This window comes from Pteropus alecto, unplaced genomic scaffold (assembly GCF_000325575.1).
Source record: "Pteropus alecto unplaced genomic scaffold, ASM32557v1 scaffold44, whole genome shotgun sequence".
NCBI classification, from domain to species: Eukaryota; Metazoa; Chordata; class Mammalia; order Chiroptera; family Pteropodidae; genus Pteropus; species Pteropus alecto.
This window is the reverse complement of record NW_006436812.1, coordinates 8,670,470-8,683,539: the sequence shown is the minus strand read 5'-3', so window position 1 is coordinate 8,683,539 and position 13,070 is coordinate 8,670,470. Positions and strand designations below refer to the sequence as shown.

At 45.9% G+C, this 13,070-nt stretch overlaps 1 protein-coding gene and 1 pseudogene across 1 annotated transcript in view; both read left to right on the top strand.

The window, feature by feature from the left end:
- The window catches only part of KIF22 (kinesin family member 22), a 14,039-nt gene extending 1,477 nt beyond the window's left edge, over positions 1–12,562 (top strand). The window contains exons 3-15 of the mRNA XM_015591218.2: positions 5,164–5,359; positions 6,684–6,811; positions 6,893–7,047; positions 7,255–7,464; positions 7,545–7,775; positions 7,912–8,065; positions 8,180–8,315; positions 10,024–10,192; positions 10,667–10,835; positions 11,216–11,280; positions 11,987–12,199; positions 12,302–12,361; positions 12,448–12,562. Of these exons, the coding sequence (XP_015446704.2) occupies positions 5,164–5,359; positions 6,684–6,811; positions 6,893–7,047; positions 7,255–7,464; positions 7,545–7,775; positions 7,912–8,065; positions 8,180–8,315; positions 10,024–10,192; positions 10,667–10,835; positions 11,216–11,280; positions 11,987–12,199; positions 12,302–12,361; positions 12,448–12,498 (1,937 nt within the window). The 3' untranslated portion in view covers positions 12,499–12,562. The remainder of the gene's footprint in view (positions 1–5,163; positions 5,360–6,683; positions 6,812–6,892; positions 7,048–7,254; positions 7,465–7,544; positions 7,776–7,911; positions 8,066–8,179; positions 8,316–10,023; positions 10,193–10,666; positions 10,836–11,215; positions 11,281–11,986; positions 12,200–12,301; positions 12,362–12,447) is intronic.
- LOC102890578 lies at positions 1,574–5,150 on the top strand (annotated as a pseudogene).
- Positions 12,563–13,070: the final 508 nt, after the last annotated feature.

Here is a 13,070-nt window from a genome sequence, read left to right as displayed (position 1 = left end):
CGACTGCTTTTACCCTGCCAAGACCAATGCGTCTAGGACATAGTAGGTATCGTAAAAACGCTTGAATGAAAATGGTCCCTTCCCTAGAGGAGATTATAGTCTACTTCAGTAGGTAGTAAACATATATAACTGGAAAAGCAATGAGAAATATGTATATACTGATATAGAGAATATAGAATCTGAAGTAAACCCTTAGGTATTCTTGGAGGACTTTATTAAGGAAGTGATATTTGAGGTGCATTTCAAAGTTTGGATAGGAGTTTGCCAGACCTTCGTGGGACAAAAAGACTACTAAGTGATTTCTTATTTATAATGTGAAGAAAGGCCAAAGATGCTCTCTGGCTCAATTTCCTCATCGTAAAAGAAGAGTTAAGTTGAATGAAACTTGGGAATTGTGGGAGAGAGGAAAATTAGAAGAAATAAGTGCTAGCTTTGCCCAATCTCAAAGTTGCTTTTATAATGAAAGGGAGAGACTCTTGTCCTGTAAGCAGTTGTTTACATGTGCCTCTCCTTCCCTATTCTCCTGGACCATGAGCTTTGGGGCAAGAATGACCACCACTTTTATGATTTAAACAGGAAACGAACAAGTCATTGTTTTATGTTAGTTTGTTTGTTCACCAAATTTTAACTTGTTCAGCAAATACTAAGAACCTACTCTGTGCCAGGCATTGAGGATATAAAGGTTTCACTGAGTTCACAGCTAGATGGACAGACAAATAAGCAATTACAGTGGAGTGTGATCAGTTCTTGGTTAGAGGAGCTAAAAAGAGTGATGGGTACACCTAACAGAGCCTTAGTGCAGCAGTTATTTTACAAGGGAAGATTTTTAGAGGAAGTAGGGTGTGTTTACCTCAATAACTTGGTGGCGAGGGGAAGGGGTAAAGAAGATATTCCAGAGAGATAGAATAGCATATGTAAAGTCCCAAAGGTGTGAGTGAAGTTGGTGTGTTGTAGCGACTGAAGGAAATTCATTTTGGCTAAGAGCTTACAGTGTAAGGAAGGAAGTGGAGAGAGAATGATTGGAGGGGAATGAGACTGGAGGCAGGGAGACCAGTTGGAAGACCGTTGAGATGATGATGACCTTGGCAAAGGTTGTGCAGTAGGTATAGAGAGAAGCTCTGGTGTGGAGGTGTCAATTAGGAGTCATCTGCTTTTAGATGGTAATTAAAGTCAACTATGCCCATGAAATGAATCAAAGTAATGGTTCTCAGCTGGGGGCAATTTTGTTCCCCACGGGGACATTTGTCTGGAGACAATTTTGGTTGTTAAAATTGAGAATTGGAGTGGTGTGGAATGCTACTGGCATATGCGTTTAGCATATGCTAAACATCCTAAACATCCTACAGTGCACAGGACAACCTCACCACAAGAATTTTCCAGCCTAAAATGTCAATAATGCCAAAATTGAGCAACCCTGGTCTAGACAGAGGATAGAAGGAACCTAGGAAAAATATTTAAGAATGGCAGAAACCGAGGAGTCAACATGAAACTAAGGGATAAGTACATTTCCCAAAGGAAAACAAATCAAGGGTGTTAAGTACTGCTGGGAAGTCAAATACAATGGGGACCGAGCATGTCTACTGGATTTAACAGTAAGGAGGACATTGACGACTGCCGAACCGTGAGGGCAGAAGCTAGTTGCTGCCTTGAGGAGTGAGTAGCAGAAAGGAGCGTAGTAATAGTAGCTAACATTGACTGAGCTCTTGCTGCCAGCACTGCTAAACATTGTATGTATGTTATTTCGTTGACTCTTCACAATCTTATGAGGGTGCCATAGTTATTTTTATATACAAGGTGAGATACTGTTATTTTTATAAAGAGAAACTGAGGCTTGAGAAGCCTTGCCAAGGTCACACAGCCGGTAGTAGAATTTGCCTCAGACTCCAAGGCCTATGAGGATACAAAGATGAAGGGCCTGAGACAACCTGTGGATTCACATAATGAACTTTGATGATTGACCTTTATTGGAAGCTCTGTCACTAACTAGCTGTCAAGTTAGCTAACCTGTCTACACTGAGGTTTCCTTATTTGTATAATGGTTGAATATAAAATAAAACACTTACTGAGCTTTTACTAAGTACCAATGCTATTCTAAGCACTTTTATATGAATTACCATATTTACTGCCTTAACAACCCAACAAGTAAATATTTTTATTCCCATTTTATAGGTATGGAAACTGAGGTTATTTAGTTAGTTGTAAGCAGCAGAGTTGGGATTTGAACCTAGGCTATCTTACCTTGAATAATGAACCTACCTACTATATGCTAGTTATTGCATTGGAATTTTATATGTTACTTCTTTTAATACTCATTAAGCCCTTCCAAGGCCCACCCAACCTCTTATAGACAAAGAAACAGGGGCACATGGATGTTAAGTCATTTGCCCAAAGTCACAAGCTAATAAGTGTTAGAACTGGAATTTAAATTCACCTCCCTTGCAGAGCCTACCTAAGTCCTTTCATTGATTAGATTGTCGAGAGAGAGAGAGAGAGAGAGAGAGAGAGAGAGAGAGACACACACACACACACACACACACACACACACACACACACACACTCTCTCTCTCTCTCTCTCTCTCTCTCTCTCTCACACACACTCACACTCACACTCACACTCACACTCACACAAAAAACCTGGGAAAAGACAGGCAAGAAGGGTCTCTTACACACATTTTTGACAAGTCAGTGAACCTCTCTGCACCTTAGTTTTCTCATCTGCACAGGTACACCTGAAGGTTTCTACTTTCTTGCTACTCACTATCAGGATTGGCATGAGGTTCAAATGAAAATTAGATGCCAAAGTACTTTGTAAACAATTAAGTGAGAAACGGTATAATTAGCTTCATTTGCCAGATGAAAGAATAGAGGCCCAGTTTTTTTTTTTTTTTTTTTTTTTGAAATAGACAATCTGCTTATGGGTATGTCTTGTTTATGTGTAAGATTCTTTCCAGGGGTCATCTATCCACCTTTTTGTCTTGCTGTTTCTGTGTTGGCCAACACAGTGTCTTGCCTTATATGAGGCCTATGGTGCCCAATGACCAGTTGCTAACACCAGCAAAAAGGAGAGAGTCAGAGCTGCCAAGCACTTTTCTAGTTGCTACATAATAGGGAGGCAATATGACATCCTCATTAAGAGCAACTTTTTGGAGGTGAAGAGATAAAGGTTTGAATTTTGCTGTTAGCTATAAGCTACAGTATAGTATCCTCTAACATAAAATAGAGAAATACTCTCATAAGATTTTTTTCCAGTTCATTCAGTCCTCACAAAAATAAAGAGGCTTGAGATAGCACTAAAAGCAAAGAAGAAAGCCCCTGCCCCTCCCAAAGTTGAAGCCAAAGCAAAGGCTTTGAAGGCAAAGAAAGCAGAGCTGAAAGGCATCCACAGCCACAAAAAAAAAAAAAAAAGACACACACGTCACCCATCTTCTGATGGCCCAAGACACTGTGCTCCCAAGGCCACCCAAACATCTTCAGAGATTGCCCCTGGGAGAACCAAGCTTGACCACTATGTCATCATCAAGTTCCCCCTGACTACTGAGTCAGCCGTGAAGAAGCTAGAAGACACCATAAATTTGTGTTCATTGTGGATGTCAAGGCCAAAAAGCATCAGATCACACAGGCTGTGGAGAAGCTCTATGACATTGATGTGGCCAAAGTCAACACCCTGATCAGGCCTGATGGAGAGAAGGCATATGTTCAACTTAACTGGCTCCCGACTATGATACTTTGGATGTTGCCAACAAAATTGGGACCATCTAAACCGAGTCCAGCTGGCTAATTCTAAATATAAAAATTTTTCACTGTAAAAAAATAAGAGGCTTTTTTTAGTTTTATCTTCATGTGTTTTCTGATAAAAATAAAACTCAATTTTTTTTCAAATGACTTAGATTTAATTATCAAAAGCAAACTAAAGAAAGCTTATAATAGAGGATTGCATGTCAGTGCCTTTTGCAAACTGAGCTGAAACAGAAGGGCCTGAGAATGTATCCCTTCTGAACCAAGATGTCCACAGTGTCATTCTTAAAAAAAAGCAAACATCGCATTACAGAATTGGGTAACAGAAAATTAATCTGCATAATCTCCCATCAGGAAAAAGCCATCATTAACAGTTTTGCGTGTGTGTGTGTGTGTATACATACATGTAAGTATGTATTATAAACCACAGGTAAGAAATAGACACAGAAAAGTCTGGCAGTTCATTGACTCGTTTTAGTAGGGGCAAATATCAACTCTTAACCCTTACAGCAATCCTGTGAAGTGCTGATCTATGACATCTTGGCAATTCAAAGTGTGTCCCACCAGCAGCATCAGCATCACTTAGATCTTCTAGGTTATTCATGTATACCTTACACTCTACACCCCCCTGGACCTACTTGTAGAGCTGGAAAGGAAATGAGGCTAAGCTTGGGGACACCCACAGCATAGCCATTGTTGAAAGAGCTTCCCTGATATGAGCTGTGGCCACTGGCCCTCCCGATGGTATCCTCAGGGCCCCAGCCTCCAGCCTTCTCTGCCCCTGGTTATGGTTGGGGTGGAGGTGTCTGTCTCTAGTCTACTAAGATGCTGGGGTTTTGTATTGTTTTTGCTCTATTCCTTTGAAGAGCAAAAGAACAAAATGTAGGCTATGATACAAGATAAAGTAATCGTTACATGGCCCCAGGTATAAATACCAAGGTGCTCATAAGACCTGCTGCACCTGTATGAACTTCTTCAGTGAGAAAATGGAACTAATAGGACCTATCTCTCAGGGATACCATGAAGATTACAGTATGTCTGGCATATAGTCAGTGCTTAATAAATGTTAATGTTTGCTGAGTACACAATATGGTTTACAGTCCCTGACCTGTATATAATTTCTCTCCTCTAAACCCTCCACCATACTCTGCTTGAGACTATGTATTTGATTCATCTTTTTTTCCTTCCTGCCTTTCTCTCCTCGTCTTCACTAATAGAACACACACCTGCCTCACCAGTTCTCCAGTGGGACCACACTTTCACACCTCCATGCTTTTGCACATGCCATTCCTTCTGCCTATTTATCTTTCAGAGCTCAGCTATACCAAATACCTCCACATCCAACACTCCTACTTCTCAGCAGAGCTGGTCCCTACTTTCTCTGTGCTACACCACATATCATGCTAAAGCTTATCTTCTCTCCTCTAGGAGCTGGTCGTTGTCGGCTAAGCAAGATGGGAGCTGGCCGGCGTCCACCTCCAGCTCGAGTAAGGGTGGCTGTGCGACTGCGGCCATTTGTGGATGAAACAGCTGGAGCAAATGGTACCTTCTGTGTACGGGGCCTGGACAGCTGTTCTCTAGAGATCGCCAACTGGAGGAACCATCAGGAGACTCTCAAATATCAGTAAGGTTCAGGCCACTCTACCTTCCTATCTTTCTCCTAGGCCTGCTCACAGTATCACTTGCCCACATAATTTCTCAGACCTGCTTCCTCAGGATCCTTGCTCCTTCCTTTGCATGCTTTGTTCCCCATGCCTTCATTTGTTCACTCAGGAAATGTTCACAGATACACATTGTGACAGGTCCTCTGAAGGATACTGTGGGGAAAAACTGGAGGTTGAATCAAACATACGTTACACATTTACAGTCTTGTGGGGGAAATAGGCACAAAGTAGGAGGGAGCAGCAAAGGTGAGAAGGGGAGCCCAAATAGGATCTAGGGAAGTTGTGGGAAGGGTGTGGGGAACATAAACCAACCAACTGACCCAGGCTGCAGCTGGGTGGTGTCAGAGAAGACCACCCAGATTTGAGGACAGAACTCACAAGGGCAGCTACTTTAAAATTCCATTGGAGATTTAAAATTCAGACTTCTTGCTCTGTTATTTTAGGCCAGAAGGTGGCAAACTACAGTCTGCAGGTCAAATCTGACCAGACGTCTTTACAAATAAAACTTTATTGGAACTTAACCATGCTCATTTATTTACATATTGTCTATGACTGCTTTCTGACTACAATGGTAGAATTGAGTAGTTTTGAAAGGAAACGTGGTCCAGAAAGCCTACAATATTTACTATCTGGCTTTTTACAGAAAAAGATTACTAGCCTTGTTCTAGGTCCTTGATAGTTTGGCTTCACTTTCTTTTCAGCCTCATCCGCCCAATACATGCTGTACTCCACTTACACTAATCATCGCTGTGGCCTTAGTCACAGCTTCTCCACCAGAGTGCTGTGAATGGCCTATGGGTGTGTTGAGTTTCATCTAGTCATAAGCAGCATCCTCTATTTACTCCATCATGGTGTACAAATATTACATTCTGTATGTACTGTGATGTGAAAAAGATTGGGAAGCCCTGCCCTTTCATACTATGTCTTGTCTGTGTGCTATTTTTTATACTTAGAATATCTTTCTGTGGCAAAATCTTCCTTCTTTGAGCAGAATCAGTTACTCCTTCTAGTGCATTCTCATCTTTGTTTTCTGAATCACAGCAAAATATGGGTATCTATCCATTTCATCAGACTACAGAACTCCCATGAGCAGGGACATCAGAGTCGTCTCTGTATTTCTAACGCCTATGCAGGGACTGGGATGGAATAGGTGTTTGGTGGGTGCTTTCTAAGGTCTGTATAAGAAAAGGGATAGAGACTTTTAAATCTGAGGCCAGTATTATCCTCTAGGTCTGGGTGAGAAGGGAACCATTCACTAATTCTCTGCTTTTTTCCTGTCTGCAGGTTTGATGCCTTCTATGGGGAGAGAAGCTCTCAGCAGGACATCTATGCAGGATCAGTACAGCCCATCCTAAGGCACTTGCTGGAAGGGCAGAATGCCAGTGTGCTTGCCTATGGGCCCACAGGGGCAGGTAAGAGAGTCAGACAGGGAATAGCTATGGGTCAGAAAGGGCTAGTGAGTGGGGAGGAAAAATCTCATTCTCTTTCCCCAGGGAAGACACACACAATGCTGGGCAGCCCAGAGCAACCTGGAGTGATTCCCCGGGCTCTCATGGACCTCCTACAGCTCACAAGGGAGGAGGGCGCTGAGGGCCGGCCATGGACCCTCTCTGTCACTATGTCTTACTTAGAGATCTACCAGGAAAAGGTGAGGCCCTGCTCTGGTTGGGGAGGGAATAGATGAAGGGTCAAAATAAGACCCAGCTGTGCTCTAACAAGGAGCTAAGACCTGGAAAGACCGAGGTTGAAGTTGCAGATGGTACAACTGAGAATCCAGCAGAGAAAAGGAGACTGATCCCCAGGAAATAAACAGCCTGTACTGGAAAATTGGCCCTATCTCTGACTGCTCCAACAGGTATTAGACCTCTTGGACCCTGCATCAGGAGACCTGGTGATCCGAGAAGACTGTCGAGGAAACATCCTGATTCCGGGCCTCACACAGAAGCCAATCACTAGCTTTGCTGATTTTGAGCGGCATTTCCTGCCAGCTAGTCGAAATCGGACTGTAGGAGCTACCCGGCTCAACCAGCGTTCCTCTCGCAGTCATGCGGTGCTTTTGGTTAAGGTGAGGCCCACAGACGGGTAAGGACCTGGGAAGCCCGTCGGGCCTGAGCTAAGCCTGGGGCCCTTGCCCTTACCCTTCAGGTGGATCAGCGGGAACGTTTGGCCCCATTTCGCCAGCGGGAGGGGAAACTCTACCTGATTGATTTGGCTGGCTCAGAGGACAACCGGCGCACAGGCAACAAGGGCCTGCGGCTGAAGGAGAGCGGAGCCATCAACACCTCCCTCTTTGTGCTGGGCAAGGTGGTGGATGCGCTGAACCAGGGCCTCCCTCGTGTGCCTTACCGGGACAGCAAGCTCACTCGCTTGTTGCAGGTCAGGCTACCCATCTTGGCAAAAGGGGCTAGAGAAGGGAGTTCTCAGGTCTGCTGGGGGTGGATGAGGAACAGCAGTCAAGGAATGGAAGTATGGGGTTTCTGACTAGCCCATCTGCCCAATCCCCATCCCTCAGGACTCTCTGGGTGGCTCAGCACACAGCATCCTCATTGCCAACATTGCCCCCGAGAGATGCTTCTACCTAGACACAGTCTCTGCACTCAACTTTGCTGCCAGGTCAAAGGAGGTGATTAATCGACCTTTTACCAATGAGAGCCTACAGCTTCATGGTGAGGACTGGGGTTGGCAGGAGTGGAAAGGCCAGGTCTGGACAACTGGGGAGTATGCTGAATCTATCAAGCAGTAGCACGGAGGTTGACAACCCCTGCCCCATCTTTCCGTAGTCTTGGCACCTGTTAAACTATCTCAGAAAGAACAGCTAGGCCCTTCAGAGGCAAAGAAAACCCGAGGCCCCGAGGAAGAGGAGATTGGGAATCCTGAGCCCCCAGCACTTCTAGCTTCTGCCTCCCAGAAATTCAGGTGAGCAGAGGGAAAGGGGCCTTGGGCATATTCCCTTTCCTGTTATTTCTGGGTTCGGTGCAGAGCAGTAGTAGGTTTAGCCTGTCAGACCCTTGAGCTGCAAACCTGTTCGTCTCCTGGATGCTGCTGGGGCCCTAGAGAAGCCTAGGGCATCTTGCCCCCTCACTTTCCATTTTCCAGGCCCTTTAAGCAGTCAACAAAATCTTACATTTTGGTGTAGTTGTTTCAAGGAAAGCATTTTTGTTTCTGGCTCAAAGAATAATCTAGATCAGGTCTTTCAAGTCCAGAGGATAAGAGCAAAGCAAAGGAAACAGATGGAGACATCTTTACTGAGACCTCTCAGTCTGTGTATTAGAGTCCAACCCCTCCATGACTCCAAGGAGCAAGTTTCTGTCCTGAAATTGCTCTGCTTCTACTCTCGCTGCAAACAAAGCCTCTCTAAACTGAGTCTCTTCTGTGTGTGCCCTCTCTCCCTAGTTCTGATAGCCTCACCTCATGGCCCAGTACATACTAACCCTCAGGTCACCTCTGTTTGGTGGTCTTGCTTTCTGTGTCTCGCCACCTGGCACTCCCTAACTCCAAGGAACCAGTTGCAGTTTTAACCTTCTGTTTCTATTCAGTCCCAAATAAAGCCTCTCTAAACTCTGTAAGTCCCAAGACTGCTGAACACAGGTGAAGTGAGGAGGCCCAGGATTAGTGTACACTTTGGTCCAGGGAGCTATTGAGGAAGAATGATGTACATTACATAAAAAGGTGCTCGTTCACTCAGAAACCCACTTTCAATGTTATCCTCAAAGCATTTGTCAGCGGTCCCCTCTCCTACGTGCACGAACTCGGAAATACGTACACACTTGCACATCTGTATTACAGATCGGTACTCAAGGGTAAGCTCAGAGATGGGACACAGCAGATCTAGTCAGCCTTTCCCTTCAGGGGCCTCACGTTTCAGTAAGAGAAATAAGACAAGAACCTCGGTATATGATGCAAGGTAGGTGGTACACAGAGCAATGAGGAGGAGCTACTTGTTCTGTGAGAGCCAGGAAAGGAGAAGTGACTTCTAATCTTAACCCATATTTTCTGATCCTGTCCCTCCTAGGCACTTGCACACAAAGAACAGGGCAGGCTGTTTCTGAGAAGCTAGTTCAGAGCGTAGGAAAGAAGATTCACAATCAAGCTGGGCATCATGGGAAAGGTGGCATCAAACTGACTCGGAATGATAATTGAGATCAGATGTAAGGGGGAAATTTCCAGACAGAAGGAACAAATGTTAGGCATTATTATGCTCAGATTAAGTCAGGACTCTGCTTGAATAGGCCTTTCTTGCTGCCTACAGAGAGGAAAGGTTTGGCATTGAGGTCTTCAGTGGCTTTCAAAGCCCTGCTGAAATGACCTCTGTGAAGCTTCCTTAACTGCTCCTCCAAATGGACAACCATACAGGCTCCAAATACCTAGAACTCAGGTGTTCGTTAAATGCTTGTTCTCATCTGATCTCTTGGCATCCCTGAGAGGTTACTTGGGCGAGTATGATCGATTCCCACACTGTACCCAGAGAGTCTGGATTACTTGCTCAGAGTCGTCTAACAAATTAATACCAGGGTTCTAGAACTACATGATACACCAAATTAAGGAAGGCATGATGAGGGGAATCCTGCTGCTGAAGAGGGTGATGAGGGAAGAGGTAGGTGGAGAATAACCTCTGTCTGCTCAGCCCCCTACAGAAGCTAAGTAACATGGACCCGGCCATGCTAAAGCACCTCCTGAGCTTGGACCGTTTGCTGGGCTCCCAGGGGACCCAGGGGACCCCTCTACTGAGCACCCCGAGGCGAGAGCGGATGGTGCTCATGAAGACAGTGGAGGAAAAGGATTTGGAGATTGAAGTAAGTGTTGGAGAGGTGGGAGCTGGGATTCCTACTGGCCTTGAGAAGTAATCCAAGGATCTTCTGAAAGGGAAGGACACTGAAAGGTTGGACCAGCATCCAGTTTTCATCTAACACTGGAATCTCTCAGTTTTTCAGCTTCTGCTTGAATGTCTTTAATGTGCCTGAGCTTTGAAAAATAATTGAGATCAGATGTGAGGAGGTGAGCGGAAAAAAATTCCCAGCTCTCAAGTTAGGACTCTGCTTGAACAGTCCTTCCCTTCAGTGTTTCAAAAAGAGGCTTGTCCCACCTCTGGGCAGCCCCGATCATTAGAAAGCCCTGAATTATAGTGGGCTCCAGTTGTCTCTCCCATTGGTCCTCACTTTGCCCTCTAGGGCCTTGGAACCCTGCACACTCACTTTCCTAATCCGCTGTCCTTCAAGCTATCCTAAAGTTGGTTCTGGGTCACATCTCTCCCTGATCCTTTCCAACAGAGGCTTAAGATGAAGCAAAAAGAACTGGAAGCCAAGGTACTGGCCCAGGAAGCTGTGGACCCAAAAGAGAAAGAGAAACGATCTCCCACAATGCACCAACCCCTTGCCCGCCGCACAGTCACAGTAGCTAAGCCCCTTAAGAAGGCTGTGGTGATACCCCTACAACTAAGTAAGTTTGGCTATGAGAGCCAGGAGGGACCAGATAACTTCTCAGGAGGGAGGAGATGTTAGCCACAGCAATCCTCATGCCCTCCCACCATATGCCAGCTCAAGGGAAGCATGAGGAATATCTGAAATAGAGCTAATGCTCTGTTCTCAGGTGTTTAGTACTAGTACAATGAGGTAGACGGACAAGTGCATGATTATCATGCAGGACGAACTGAGGTTACTTTCAAATACTGGTATAAGAAAGGTCATGTTGAAACACAGCAAGAGGTTAACTTGGGGTGGAGAAGAATTGGGGAATCAGAAATGGGAGAACCAAGTGGCTACCAGGGAGAGTGAAAAGTAGCTTCCATAATGACTCCAGTTCACAATTCTTGCTTTCAGTACAGGAGCAGGCAGCATCTCCAAATGTTGACATACATATCCTGAAGAAAAGCCGCAAGAGAAAGGTGAGCTTAGAAGTAGTGAGCTCTAGTGGAAGACCACTAGCTATGGAGTTGCACAACTTGTCAGAACATTTATCAGCTATTTACAACTTCTCCAAGTTGCTTTCCCTCTAAATACAAAGATATCTCACATGGCATTTAGGATGAAAAATAGTGATATGAATGTACATAGAGTGGTTGTCTACTGTAACTTTCCTTCCTGATGGCTCTCACTCTCAGTAACTACTTACTAGTAAGGAGTGTAGCCTGGGTCCTGCCCTCTACACATAGGAAAACATGACTAAACACTCAAGAAATGAAACAACACTGGAAGAATTGCCTTAAACACTGAGATGGTATGGATGAGGGAGGTACTATTCGAGTGCCTTCTATGTGCTTTTCTAGCGGTGAAAGGCAGCATTTTCTTTTTTAGAAATGAGGGACCATTTCTAAAGAACTATGTGCTTTACATTAACTCATTTGACCCTCACAGCGACTCTATTACCATTCTTTCACAATTTGGATAAAGTGAGAATCAGTCCAGTGACCAGAGGTAAGAGTTTTTGGACAGACACTTGACAGGAAGGACAGTAGGGAGAGAGGCTGGAGAGAGCGCGGAAGGTACCTGCTGTTAGGTTTCCATCCTTGGCAGAAGAACCCAGAGCAGTTAGCTGCTGTGAGCTGAACATCAAACTACCGTTTTTGTCATTCACTTCCCCCTGCCTCATAGCTGGAGTGCCTGAATGGCTCAGAGCCGTTGGAGAAGGCTGAGGACTGCTGGGAGCTCCAGATCAGCCCAGAGCTACTGGTCAATGGGCGTCAAAAAATATTAAATCTGCTTAACGAAGGCTCAGCCCGGGATCTGCGTAGCCTGCAGCGCATTGGCCAAAAAAAGGCCCAGCTCATCGTGGGCTGGAGGAAGCTCCATGGCCCCTTCAGTCAGGTAATGGCCCATGAAGGGCAGCCCTGGAATGGAGTTGGATTTGTGGGGAATAGTCTGGTGGCCCATAGACTCCCCCCACGCCCATCGTTGTTGTCCTGCCAGGTGGAAGACCTGGAACGGGTGAAAGTCATGTCAGGGAAACAGCTGGAGTCATTCCTGAAGGTGAGCTTATGGCTTGGCCCCCTCCTCTTCCCAGCTTGAGCCCTGACCCGAGTCTAACGCTGCTCTCCCCTTCTTTCCTGTTGCAGGCGAACATCCTGGGTCTCGCCGCCGCGGGTCAGCATTGTGGCCCTTCCTGACTACCGCTTCTCTATTTCGTGTGTGTGTGTCCTATATTTAGTATAAATGCGTTTCAACTCCGTTGCTTCAGCCTGATTCTTGGGACTTGGGGCGGGGCCAGGGGTATAATTGCCCTTGGGACGGGCCACAAGCTCCGTGGGCTAACTCCTTTGGGCGCCATCTTTGGGAAAATATGAAGCAGCGCAGGATTGTAAATAAACCGCCCGAAGGGGAAAGGACGGTGGCCGATAGGAAACAAAAACCTAACACGAAAGCCCGAGGACAACGACCGTTATGCGGGAGCGCGCTTTGAGTTTAGCCCCGCCCCATCCGTACCCCCGGCGCGCGCACCTCTTCTCCCGCTCAACGACAGCGGTTTTGTGCGCGTGCGCGCGAAATAACGGCCACTGGCGGAGGGAGGAGGGGGGTGGAATCTTTGAAGTGGGGGGAGAGAAGCCGCCTTGTCTCCCTCGCGCCCACCACCTGCGCCATCGTTAGCCAATCAGCGGCCGTCTCAGGGGTCTCGCACTTGGGACGACTCGGGCTGCTGGGTGGCTCCTCCGCACCTCCTCCCGCTAGAATCCCTCGTACC